The 13,325-nt window shown below is 35.8% G+C and overlaps 1 protein-coding gene across 7 annotated transcripts in view; it reads left to right on the top strand.

The window, feature by feature from the left end:
- LOC121424671 (bromodomain-containing protein 8-like) overlaps positions 1–13,325 on the top strand; it is a 37,890-nt gene that overhangs the window by 10,175 nt on the left and 14,390 nt on the right. For 2 of the 7 annotated variants that reach the window (XM_041620410.1, XM_041620409.1), the window contains exons 2-10: positions 883–1,069; positions 1,468–1,517; positions 2,159–2,362; positions 3,318–3,391; positions 4,976–5,127; positions 5,454–5,594; positions 5,935–6,043; positions 9,490–9,620; positions 10,101–10,232. In XM_041620410.1, the coding sequence (XP_041476344.1) occupies positions 914–1,069; positions 1,468–1,517; positions 2,159–2,362; positions 3,318–3,391; positions 4,976–5,127; positions 5,454–5,594; positions 5,935–6,043; positions 9,490–9,620; positions 10,101–10,232 (1,149 nt within the window). In that variant the 5' untranslated portion in view covers positions 883–913. Of the gene's footprint in view, positions 1–2; positions 22–882; positions 1,070–1,467; positions 1,518–2,158; positions 2,363–3,317; positions 3,392–4,975; positions 5,128–5,453; positions 5,595–5,934; positions 6,044–9,489; positions 9,621–10,100; positions 10,233–13,325 lie in introns of those variants that run through there. The other 5 variants (XM_041620411.1, XM_041620412.1, XM_041620414.1 and 2 more) reach the window with 5 other exon arrangements.

Here is a 13,325-nt window from a genome sequence, read left to right as displayed (position 1 = left end):
AATCAAATAATAAAAATACATGTAAGTACTTACTTTAATTTATTACATTGTGTTCTTTTATGTTGGACTCTGATCTTGGACTATTTTATCAGTTCCATCGTTGATGGTGCTAGGAATTATTGGCATTCATATTGTATTTCTGCACCACTTTTTGGATGAACTGATGGGTCCTCTGTCCAAGGTGTTATGATGCTGTGATGTTCAACTGGTAAAATTGATTGGGCAACTCTCATGATGAACAGGTTTTGAATGATATTATTCCTGCTAGAACATGTATATTTGTGTGCATGACTTCTCTTCTTCTAAGGCTAGTTTGGGTTTTATAACCTCTTGCCTTTATTTGTTTAGGGTTAGTGTTCATCCTATTAATTGAATATTTAATTTGTTTACCATCTTACATGTATGACTACTAAAAGAGCTTTAAATAGAGATTAATATCCGCATTCAGGTACATGTAGGAATAGACCAAAAGCTTCAGTCTCTGTATTTTGGTTGTTCCGCTGAACTGCGTTGGCTCACTCACCAATACATGAATGGGGATTATAGTAAAATGTCAGAAATTGTTGAATAAATCCCCAGAAATGACGGTTATTCCTGTCTAATGTATGAATAGCCTGATATTTGTCACAGACTTCTAAAAAATGTATTCCAATTGCCCCCCATCCCCCCGATCAGGAGGCTCAAGAGCCTAAATTACATCTATGATACATTGTATTACAGTTGGCATTGGACCTGGTGGGGAATCGTGGGGGGAGGGTAGTTTTCCTGGGCTCTGGGGGGAATTTAATGGAGCAAATATGCCCAAAATTCCTGTGTAAGTTTGACGTCACTGGGCATTTGACAAATTCTGATTATTTTTCCCCCTCTCCTTTTTGTCTCCAGGATGAATGATAAACCTGTATAATCACCCACCATGGCTACAACACCGATGGAGCAATGGAGTATTCGAGAGAAGCTATGTTTAGCTTCATCAGTGATGCGCAGCGGAGATCAAAACTGGGTGTCGGTGAGCAGAGCTATCAAACCCTTTATGGAACCTAACAGACCATCGGACTGGTTCTCACAAAAGGTATTCAAGACATTATAGAAGTATTGTATAGTTGTTGTACTTAGTAGTGGTGGCGGTGGTGGCAGTAGTTGTAGTAATAGTATGAAGTAGTAGGGCTTTAATGAATTAATCCAAGGCCTTTGAAAGCCATACCCATTGATGCCTTGCTAACTAGTCTTGGAGATGGTTAAGTTGAAGTCTTCAGTAGGGTATTCTTATTTGCTGCCAACCTTAAAATATTACAAATGCATTTATTCCTAACTAACCTAACTTGCTATCACTGAAAATGTATCAAGAATGTAAAAAGTTTGCAATGTCATTGAAGAAAATGTATCAAGAATGTAAAAAGTTTGCAATGTCATTGAAGAAAATGTTTTCCTTCTTTGTTTCTGATATTTCATATCATTTTCCATTTCTAGAATTGTGCTATACAATATTCAGCAATGTTGGAGGCAGTGGATACACCCAAGTAAGTGCAACATTATGAAAATACCTTGATGGTAACATGATAAATCCTAGCTCCTGACTAGCTATCAAAGATTTGAAAGGATCATCTTCCAAAGATAAGGGGCAGTTCCACATGTCCATATTCTTACTTTACTTTTCAAATTGCTCATGCTATGATATTTCAATAGCATTACTACCTTTCATATGGACTGGGTAATGGAGACATTTCAGAAAGGTCCTCAAAATAGGTGGTCATGTTTTATGCATACTTTATTGAATTACACTAAAGCATGATAAACCTTCTTTATTTCAAAATTTAAATTTATTTATTCATAGCAAGGGCTTGTGTAATGTGTTTTGATTGTTGGGTTGAGGGGGATGTTTGTGAAGTCTCCGTGGCTCCAATAACACAAATGTTTTGAATCACAATGGCCAATCAAGAACATTTTTGCATGCATATTCATTGTGCTCAGAACACTGACCAAGAACCAATCAGAATAGCTCTTTTATATTTCATATATTGAGTGTCCCAAGTGCATAATACTGTAACTTCTTTCCTGCTCCCTTTTAAACTCTCATAATTTCCTGATGAACTCTTTCCTTTTTCATAATTTCTTTCATAATTTCCTGATGAACTCTTTCCTCATCTTTTTCATCCACCAGGAGGAAGAGGAGTGGTGATAAGGGAGAGGTGGAGACCCCTGTTGACCTTGTGGTCCGCCGTATGACCCAGGAAAGGATCGAAGAACTAAGGCATCAGATCTCAGATGATCGTAGGAAGTTCAAGCAGCTTCAAGAAGAGATTCACAACATACAGAGCGGTCAGTTGGATGACCAGCTTCCGAAGATATGGGCGGAAATACAGGAGTAAGTAGTGATGTGGTCAGAACCAGGAATGGAATTGAGGCCGGACCAGAGGATTTTTGCTTGCCTGTTATCAGATTTTGGAGTCTTTAGAAAAATGTTTTTCATGCATCGTTTTGGGTTTGAACTCCTGTCGTTACTTAGCTCCAGTGGCGGACCTTGACCCAGAGGAGACAATCATTGGAGGGGCACTGTATTGTTTGTGAACAATGCCGTGCCCCTCCATTGCTCTGTCTTCTCTGGTCACGGTCCGCCACTGCTTAGCTCTATTCCTGATTAGGACCGTCAAGATAGGCCATTGTATATGTTGCAAGTAGCACAATATGTACTATTCATTGAGGCTGATCAAACCTCATCTCTTATTCGGAAAATTATTCTGAGGAGTGATAGAACCTTGTTTCTCATCAGGCTTGGTTAGATATGGCATGCCAAATCCTCAGCTACTCTTTTATGTACATGTATAGTCAGTGGGATATGTCCGGACCTGTGATAGGCAAATGATATACATGTACAGTGTACAATGAAATGTAGAGCGCGTTTCATGAAATTACTTGTTGGAAATTTTATCTGACAAGTCCCGTTTTATCCGATAGCCAAAATATCATTGCTTCTCAGTCAATCAGAATAAAGGAAAGTTGTCTGATCTGACGACTTGTCAGGCAAAAATTATTAATGAAATATCATCCAGTTTATAAAAATCACCAAAGGAAGACAAATAGAATGGTCTTTAAGAATAGGTTGTCTTTATTGACAGGTTCCTATAAAGATGTTTCAATGGGGAAAACTATATACAGGAAACCAACATGCAATAATTATACGGTTATATACATTGTACATGTATGGTTATCCTTCTGTACATGTGGTTGGTAATTGCAGATTTGACTTTAATTTTGTGTTAAAATCAATTTTCTATCCTGAGTATATAATAATCATTATCATGTTTCGTGGTTGATTGTAGAAAGAAGCGTCTAGAAGAAGAAGCTTTAGAAAACAAGAGGTTAGCAGCAGAGGCAAAGGCTGCAGCAGTAGCAGGTAAGATGAATAGGGGTAATGATAGTTGTTGCATGTGAGTTGTTTCTTATCAGATACATGAATAAGTCACATATGTTGCTGCAGATTTTTTTTGGCACATCAGGGAGCCATTGCAGCAAAAGTTGTGTTTAAACACAACTTACAAGATGCGCAAGTCTCGAATGTGTGCTTCTTATTGGTTGAAAATCAATCATTTTCTTTAAGTTTTGGAGTTGCATCGATTGCATGTCTTCTTTAATGAGCCTCTTGACTTTTGTTTCTTACTTCGATTGTGAAGGTGCATTGGCCTAGCTATAGTTTTAAAAAAGTTTGGTATTACTATTATTGACATTGTGTTACACTTTGTCAAAACATGAAGAGGAAATTTTCAAGGTCTCATCGATAACTTGGTTTTTGTCTCACCTGCGAAGCAGAGTGAGACTATAGGCGCCGCTTTTCCGACGGCGGCGGCGGCGTCAACATCAAATCTTAACCTGAGGTTAAGTTTTTGAAATGACGTCATAACTTAGAAAGTATATGGACCTAGTTAATAAAACTTGACCATAAGGTTAATCAAGTATTACTGAACATCCTATCAGAGTTTCATGTCACATGACCAAGGTCAAAGGTCATTTAGGGTCAATGAACTTAGACCATGTTGGAGGGATCAACATCGAAATCTTAACCTGAGGTTAAGTTTTTGAAATGTCATCATAACTTAGAAAATATAAGGACCTAGTTCATGAAACTTGGACATAAGGTTAATCAAGTATCACTGAACATCCTGCACGAGTTTCACGTCACATGACCAAGGTCAAAGGTCATTTAGGGTCAATGAACTTTGGCCGAATTGCGGATATCTGTTGAATTCCCATCATAACTTTGAAAGTTTATGGATCTGATTCATGAAACTTGGACATAATAGTAATCAAGCATCACTGAACATTTTGTGCAAGTTTCAGGTCTCATGATTAAGGTCAAAGGTCATTTAGGGTCAATGAACTTTGGCCGAATTGGGGGTATCTGTTGAATTACCATCATAACTTTGAAAGTTTATTGGTCTAGTTCATTAAACTTGGATATTATAGTAATCAAGTATCTCTGAACATCCTGTGCACGTTTCAGGTCACATGACCAAGGTCAAAGGTCAATGAACTTTGGCCGAACTGGGTGTATCTGTTGAATTACCATCATAACTTTGAAAGTTTATGGATCTGATTCATGAAACTTGTACATAAGAGTAATCAAGTATCACTGAACATCCTGTGCAAGTTTCAGGTCACATGATCAAGGTCACAGGTCATGTAAGGTCAATGAACTTTGGCCATGTTGGGGTTTTTTGTTGAATAACCATCATATCTCTGTAAGTTTATTGGTCTAGTTCATAAAAAGTGGACATAAGAGTAACCATGTATCACTGAACATCTTGTGCGAGTTAGAGTAGTATTCAAAGTCAGCACTGCTGCTATATTGAACTGCGTGGTGCAGGTGAGACAGCCAGAGGCATTCCACTTGTTTATATTGACTTTGATAATGGCTTTTTGAAAATGAGCTCCAGATAATATGGTGATGATAAACAATCAATGTTCCTTTCCGTTTTTGAAGCAGCCAAATTGAAAGCCAGTTTACAGTCCCCCAACAAGAAACGTCCTCCCATACGACCTCCAAAGGCCACGCCTTCAAAGCCTCAGACCACAACCACTCCTACAGAGGAGGAGGAGCCTACCGTGGAATCAGAGCCAATCATCTCAGTGGAAGTAAGTAGGGGTGACTTAATGAACATAATTAGTATTACTACATATTTAATAGCTAATACATATTTTTCCTTTTGTAATTTCTCTATGCTTACAATTTGTCCTGATTTCTAGAAAAAATCTCATATTTTGAAGAGGAAGAAGATTCACCCTAGATGAATTTATATCACCATCTTTTATCATTAATTTGTCTGTGGTGATATGTGCACCATCTATTTCTCTTTAGAGTATCCTCCAATAGTTTACAGCATTTTGCAAATTTCCCCTATCAAGAGAGACACACTGCATTCCATAACTTTTTTTTTTAAATCTTGTCCGTGGGGCAACAGAGTTCAGAAGCTGCCCCTAGCATAGATGTGGAGCAAGGAATACCTGATGATGACCAGTCTCAGCCTGCATTACTCTCATCACTACTCACCACTCAAGAGGAAGAAGAGAAGAAGGCTAAGAAAGATGGTGGTCAAGCATCGGTAAATTGATTCCATTTTATACAGATAATGTTATGTTAGTGATGTTAATAGTTGTTGTGTCAGTGATAATGATGATAGATAGTTGTGGTGATGTTAGTGATTGATCGTGATGATAATGATCATGGTGGTGGTGGTGGTGGTGATGATGATGATGATGATGATGATGGTGATGATGATGGTGATGATGATGGTGATGATGATGATGATGATGATGATGACGACGATGATGGTGATGATGCATGATGTTGTCTGTGGTGGTGGTGGTGGAGATGGTAATGATGATGTTCATGATGATTAATGATCTAACCAATCGTATACCATCACATTTTTTTTCTTCCAGGAGGCTGTTACAATAGATGAATTCACCCATATTTTCTCAGATAGCAGTAAGACCACACCCCCTAAGGAACCAGAGAAACAGAAACAGCTCACAACAACCAAAGTCAAAGGTTTGTCTTTTCAATCATTCTGTTTTAACTTCTAGAATATTAATGTTAATTATGACCCCCCCCCCTTGCAATTTGAGCAATGTCATAATTTGAATGTAAATTTTAATGTAGTCATGTCTTGTTTTGTAAAGTGGTGCAAGATTATTTATTTATATATTTATTTTTTTAGATATATTTATATCTGCTTTAACCAGAGTTTGATACATTCTTATTTAACATATTAACATGTGATTGTATTTGCACTTCTAAATCTTTATTCTTGATTTTAAATGTTACCATTAAACCAGAGAAAGTAGATAAATCTTAAATTCTCAAAGTGATCAGTTCTTTGTATGAAAACCATACTTGAAAATCTAAACTCTTGACTGTTTTTACTGTTAATCAGAAACTTTTCATTGTATTACTTAACACAAACTTTATCTAATATATGCATTATTCAGTGTAAATTTATTTTAATATCAAAGAATCAATGTGTAAGAAAATGTAAAATTTCTACAGAGGAGAGTATCATGCACCTGTGTGAAATTGCTTTCCTGGTCAATGGTAACTTATATTTCATGGTCAATGGTAATTTATATTCCCCTTGTGCGATTTCATTAAACTTGTACATGCAGTGTCTTTCTTGCACATCAAAGAAACTGTATATACTTAAATAAAAGTCTAATTCATTTCATCAATGTATAAATCATTTCCAGGAATCATATTTGTTGAAGCTTTACAAAATATATATTGAGGTAGTCAGTTTGCGTTGTGTACATTTCATGTGAGACTTTTGCAATTCTGATATTCTGTTAAGACTTTTCAGGCATACTGTATGAACATAGCCCCATCTATTATACAAAGCATAAATTCACATGCTAACTGCCAACTATGATGCACTTTCATATTCAATATCCCCAGCTTAGATTTGATTTTTCATACATTTCTATTTCAAGAGTATTTATATTTACATGCACATGCTATCCCCATTTTGCTTTTTTTTTTAAAGTATGTGTAAATATGCAATCCCAAAGTATATAAATAGTTCATAGTCATGCACAGTACTATACTGGATAATATGAACAATGAATACTAAATTATTTTGTATGCCAAGAGCCGGGATAAGTTCGACCGGCATGGGGGATAATTTAGTATTTGAAGTTCATGTATTGTCAAGAATCATTGCTTACAACATGCAATAGACTATAACATACATTTTATGAAACCATTCTTTCTTTATTACATTTCCTTTTCTGACGTAAATTTATGTAGTGTTTAAATAAAGTGGTGAAAATGGCTACGTGTGACACACAGTCCGACCTCTCTTATCCGGACACGTTGGGACCAGCACCTATCCGGATCTGGGAGACCCAATATTAAATACACGCAGCTGCCTCAGCGCGAGTAGCTGCATGTAATCTATTTACATATATGTAGTGGGCATACACAGACAGTATTCACTGCAGTGTGGCAAAAACTGTTGGAAAATTTACCTGCTCAAATAATTGAGATATAAATCGAGGATACCTCAAAATAAAGAGAATGAATGACTCGAAGAAACTAAGTTCTACAATTAGATCATCGTGGCTAAGCGCAGTTTCGCAATGTCAGCCATTGTTATACTGACTGTAGGCTTAAACATGATAGATGGCGCTGTCCGTATTGAGGCCTAGCGTTAGCTAGCGAGACATGTGTTGTTTTTCCCGGGAAACAAAAAGAGAACGTGATGAAATGTTTGCACTGCGCCCCAATTTCCTGGAAAATTATCATGCCTAAGTTCTTTTGGTGATTTGGGTGAGATATTTTCATGAAAAATAATGTTGTTTTAGGTAGACTATATTGGAAAATGTATGTAATCAAAGGGAGTTTGCGTATAGGATTGAGTTTAGATTGCAATCTAATTTACTCACATACTAGATTGAATTGAAAAAAAATCTTGGCAAGTGTGTGTCCGGATAAAAGAGAGAGATCCGGATAAGGGGAGACCGGATAAGAGAAGTCTCGGACTGTACTTTTGATGCCCTTGCTCACATATTTCTTCTGTGTGCCTTCCCTTGCTAAAATTGGAGGTTGAAATTTAAAAAAATGTAATGTAAAATGCAATAAGAGGTATGTAGCAGTGAATAAGGTACTTTGTGTTCCTGTACAAGTGTGTTTTATATGAAAACAATATTCATGACACTCTCAAAATTTCTGATAATCAATAGCAAATAGATCAATTAGCAAAAGAGAAATTTATGCAAGGTTTTGTATGGGGTAAAGGTGGTGAATTGGATATTAATTCTTCATCATCATTTCTCCCTCATCACAGGACTTCATTTTCAAGATAATTAGACATTTTTCTTGTGAATACCAGTGCAATTTGCAGTGATTATTTGAAATCATTAAGGAAAATTGTACTGCAAGTTAAGGCCTAACAAAATATGAATAATATTAATGACAACTTTCCTTAAAGTAAGTATACCGGTAATATAATAAAAGCTAAGATTGTTTTGGGTTTCTTTGGTTTGGTTTTTGAAAGCTATAGTGTGGATTATATATTTTTTCAATCAGCACAAGTAACTTTTTCCTCTTTCTTCTGTAGTATATGTCATGCCACATTTTCATCAAGTAGTTATTTAATCCCCTGTTTGTATGAATGTATATGTGTGTGTGTGTGTAGATGTGTGTGTGATTTTTCCTTTGTGTGTAACATCACTGTTTATTCACAGTATAGACAAATATCATTTGCATCAAGTGCTGAATTCACAAGACTTATGGATTATACTGCCAATTATATCTCTTTTTAGCTGAAAGCTAAGAAATATAAACTGCAATCTTGTTTATTACTCGTGGATGGCGGTATTAGAGCAATTCCATAAAGTATTCACATCCAACCACTTTATTAGGGATCGACCAGATGAGCATTTCATGAAAGGACTTGTCGGACGTTTTATCCGACAAGTCCCATTTTATCTGAGAGTTACCATAGTAACAGTACCTCTCAGCCAATCAACATCAGAGAAAGATGTCAGATCTGACAACTTGTCAGATGAAAATGTTGATGAAACACTCCCCCGAAATGATCACTCTCAATACTCTTGATCTTATGAAAAGTTTAATTTCTCTCAAATGATCTTGGCCTTGGTACATGTTCTTGAAGGGAAGAAAATGATGGAGAAAAAATTTGCGAAAAGGCTAAGCTTGTGGAAATTGCCCACTTGACTTATTAGCCTTTCATCCATATCAGGACTGCTAATGGGTCATGCTTTAATAGACACTGATTGTATTTGAAACCCTGCTGGATAATATTCACTTGTTGATTGGTTTTAATCCACATCTTTTGAGTTTTGAGCACTTGACGGAAACGAAAATGAGATAAAACTGTGAGATATGTAGCTCGCTTTGTACTCAGTCAGCACCACTGCTTTATCATTGATCAACACACTAATCCCATTATTCATTGGCCCACTACCCCCATCCCACAGACACCCCTACCCTTTCTAAGCTTCTTCTCCCATCCCCCCTGTCAGAAAGTGGAACAACCCCAGACAGAGAAGGAGCAGATGCTGCAGCAGACGAGTCCATTGTAGATGAAGGGGAGGAGATTCTGCCAGAGGTGTGTATGTTTAGATATTTTATAAAAGCATTTCATGTATTATATTACTTTGAAAAAAAGTTGTGTGTGTGTGTGCTTACTGTGCTATGAGCGTATACTTACAAATGATTGATTGAAAATTGTTTCATTCATTGGAACTGTTATTGAATATAAAAAAGGAATTAATAAATACATTGCAACATTCATTCTTAATGGCATTTCATAGATGTTGCCCAACATTGTGTATGCTCTGTATGGATTGCAATTGCTAAGACTTGACACTCGTCCCAATTGCAGAGAGGTTATGCTATAATGTGCATTTAGCAGAATCCACTCAAATTATTGACTGATTCAGTTTATGACTCATTCAAGGCATGAAAAATAAAATGCATTCAAAATTTGATAGCTCATGCCAGAAGTGTAAGCATGTTTTGTGATATGTCGTTGAAAATAATTATCCCTATTGACATTCCTTTACTTGGTCGTATCCTTCACTTTTTTAAAAAGAAAAAGGAAAATGAAACGAAAGAAGATGTTCAAAAAGACGTCCAAAAAGATATTGTCGAAGTTGCACAAGAAAAGCTGACAGAGGAGCCTTCAGCGAAAGCAGCTGGAGATAAGACAACTACAGAGGTTAGGGGCCAACAACCAAGATATTTCAAATTATCATTCACATGCCTAATCAAAACATCTCAATTTTCATTGTTATTAACTTCTAATACCACATTATATACTACATTTTTCCTGGTTATGCATTTCATTCATAGTGTAATCAACTAATAATTGTACATGTACTTCTAGGATACTATGGAATGGGCCTCATTGCAACACTGTTGCTTGCGCTCAGTAATGGCACATTATGAATTTAGTGAAAACAACTGAAATATTCCCAAAATGCAATATATATATCCACAGTGGTGCAAAGTGGATCCCAGTTTATATTATACTGTACAGCATTTTGGTGCCAGAAGTCACCCCCAAAAAACTGGGAGATTGTACAGGTTTTTTCTGGCCAATTCTCTGTTATTATTTACATGTAGATTGTAAGATATGAGTTATTATGTATCTGTACATGGTTGTTAATTTTAAGAATATAAAAACTTATAAGGTATGTAACTGATCTGATGTACAAACATTCAAAGACCTAAATGCTTGCCCTTTGCAAGATCAAGATACCTTAAGACTCTGTTGTAAGACAGGTCCCTGAAAGATGTACTCCAATTTAGGCATGAAATTGCCCAGCTCTTTGAGCCCAATGTGCAAGATGATTCAGGTTAGGTTTTGGGAAAAACATTCTTTATACCTAGAGCAAATTATATTTGACAGGCTGATAGTGATCTTCAGCTAATGTCCTCATGTGCATATATTTTATTAGAAAAAAAATCTAGTTTGTTGATAATCAAGTAAGAGTGAAAATTTCCATCGTGGGAGGCAGAGTCTGATGTGCAAAACCTTCTTATTAAAATAACTTAAGTGGTCTGAATACACAGCTTACAATGTCTTGTGTACTGAAGGTCCTGAAATTGAAACATCAAATTCAAAATGTGCTAGTCTTTTGTACTTAAAGGTCAAGTCCACCTCAGAAAAATAGTGATTTGAATCAATAGAGAAAAATTATACAAGCACAATGCTGAAAATTTCATCAAAATCGGATGTAAAATAAGAAAGTTATGACATTAAAAATTTTCGCTTATTTTCAACAAAATAGTTATATGAACGAGCCAGTTACATCCAAATGAGAGAGTCGATGATTTCACTTACTCACTATTTCTTTTGTTTTTTATTGTTTGAATTATACAATATTTCAATTTTTACGAATTTGACAATTAGGACCTCCTTGCCTGAAGCACAAAATGTTAAAATAATGGAATTCCATGTGTTTAGGAAGGAATTAAGCTTCATTTTACATGACAATGACGAGAAAATAAAAATATTTCATGTAATAAAATACAAAAGAAATAGTGAGTGAGTGATGTCATCAACTCTCTCATTTGGATGTAACTGGCTCGTTCATATAACTATTTTGTTGAAAATAAGCGAAACTTTAAAATGCCATAACTTTTTTATTTTACATCCGATTTTGATGAAATTTTCAGTGTTGTGTTTGTTGAATTTTTCTCTTTTTATTCAAATCAAGTTTTTGTTGGGGTGGACTTGTCCTTTAAGACCCACTTGTTGATCAAAGTTTCAATCAGGGTCTCTGCGTGCAAGCTAAGGGAGACATCTTCTGCACTCCCTCAAAAGAATCTACAAAACGATGCATGCTCTTGGCCATAAATTGCAATTTGCAGAGCAAGGAACAATTTATACACAGTATTCTTTGGATGGGCAGTTTTTCTGGTAACATGGTGATTTTTTTTATCTCATCAAAAGTTGATATCCCCCCCCCCAAAAAAAAAATCCCCCCAAATTGTTAGACATGCATTTGTTGAGGAAGGCACAACATTTGCAGGGGATTTTTTTTTTATCAAATCATTATAAGTTTTTAATTTCATATTTTAAAATTCTTGAGTATTTTCTTGCCCGTTGTTTGAAGACTCGTATTCACCATATATATTCAGCATGTGCATCTATTTCAAAACTTAACCTAAATAAACTGGGCTATTTTGACACCTAAGAAGACGGGGGGGGGGGGGGCTGAATCAGACCCCCCCCCTTATCTTATGATCTTGGCCATCAATCGCGCGATCGCGACAAAAATTAGCACGCGAGTTACCCATGGCATAATCAACAAAACTATAAGATCAAATTCTGAAAAAAAATCTCATTGCCAAATAATTATGCTAATATATGTGTAAAATCAACAGTTTGCTCTAATTAAATGAATAATGCCCCTAAAATGTTAATTTTTGGTTCACAGAGACTTTATTGGGATCTGATCAAATTTACTTTTAAAAAATTTCAACCTCCCATTTATTTTCCTATGTATTTTATTGTTTTCGAAATTTCTTATTTATTTTTGTGTTTTTCAACTTTTTGTTTTTTATTGTTTTTTTTCAAAGTTAATTGTTGGGGACTTTATCAGTTTGACCATAAACAAGATGAAATCAATTTATTTTAATTACTTAAAGGAAAAATAATGATACATTTATGAATTTTGGCTCAAAACACTATTTGCATTGGATTTGTACACAATTTCATGTTTTTTATTATTATTTGTTTTGTGTCACCTGTGCCTGGGAGGCGAAAAGCGAACTGAAACACTATGACCCACAGGTCTCTCCTCCCGATATAACTGATCTGGGGGAATGCAGGTGGACCACTACACCGGGGTTTCCCGGTTTCCGCTCTCTCTTTTAGCAATTTGGGGTCTGCATGCACTTACAAAATGTTGCGTAATTTCGGAACCGCATACCCGGGGTCACAATTTCGGCCTCAAAACTTGTGCGAGACTTGAAAGTAAAAAGTCAGCGAGCAATGCAGTTTTTAAAAAAAATGCGCGGCGGATTTTTCACAAAAAATTATGAGGGGGGACTGATTTAGCCCCCCCCCCCAGTCTTATTAGGGTTAAGTTACTTGTACAAGTAAACAAACATTACACCCTAGTAATATACTAGTATATAGATTACCATTACATTCATTTACTATGTTATAACCCTTACATGTATTGTGTGTTATTTGATATATTGGCCAGTAAATTTCAGATGTGATATTCATGCAAACTTGTATGCATTTGAAAAAAAAACTGTTAGATTTGCCTAATTGATACTAACATTCACTATAAAG

This window comes from Lytechinus variegatus, chromosome 12 (genome assembly GCF_018143015.1).
Source record: "Lytechinus variegatus isolate NC3 chromosome 12, Lvar_3.0, whole genome shotgun sequence".
In the NCBI taxonomy this organism is placed as follows: Eukaryota; Metazoa; Echinodermata; class Echinoidea; order Temnopleuroida; family Toxopneustidae; genus Lytechinus; species Lytechinus variegatus.
The sequence above is the reverse complement of the archived record's forward strand: the minus strand, read 5'-3'. Positions and strand labels throughout refer to the sequence as shown.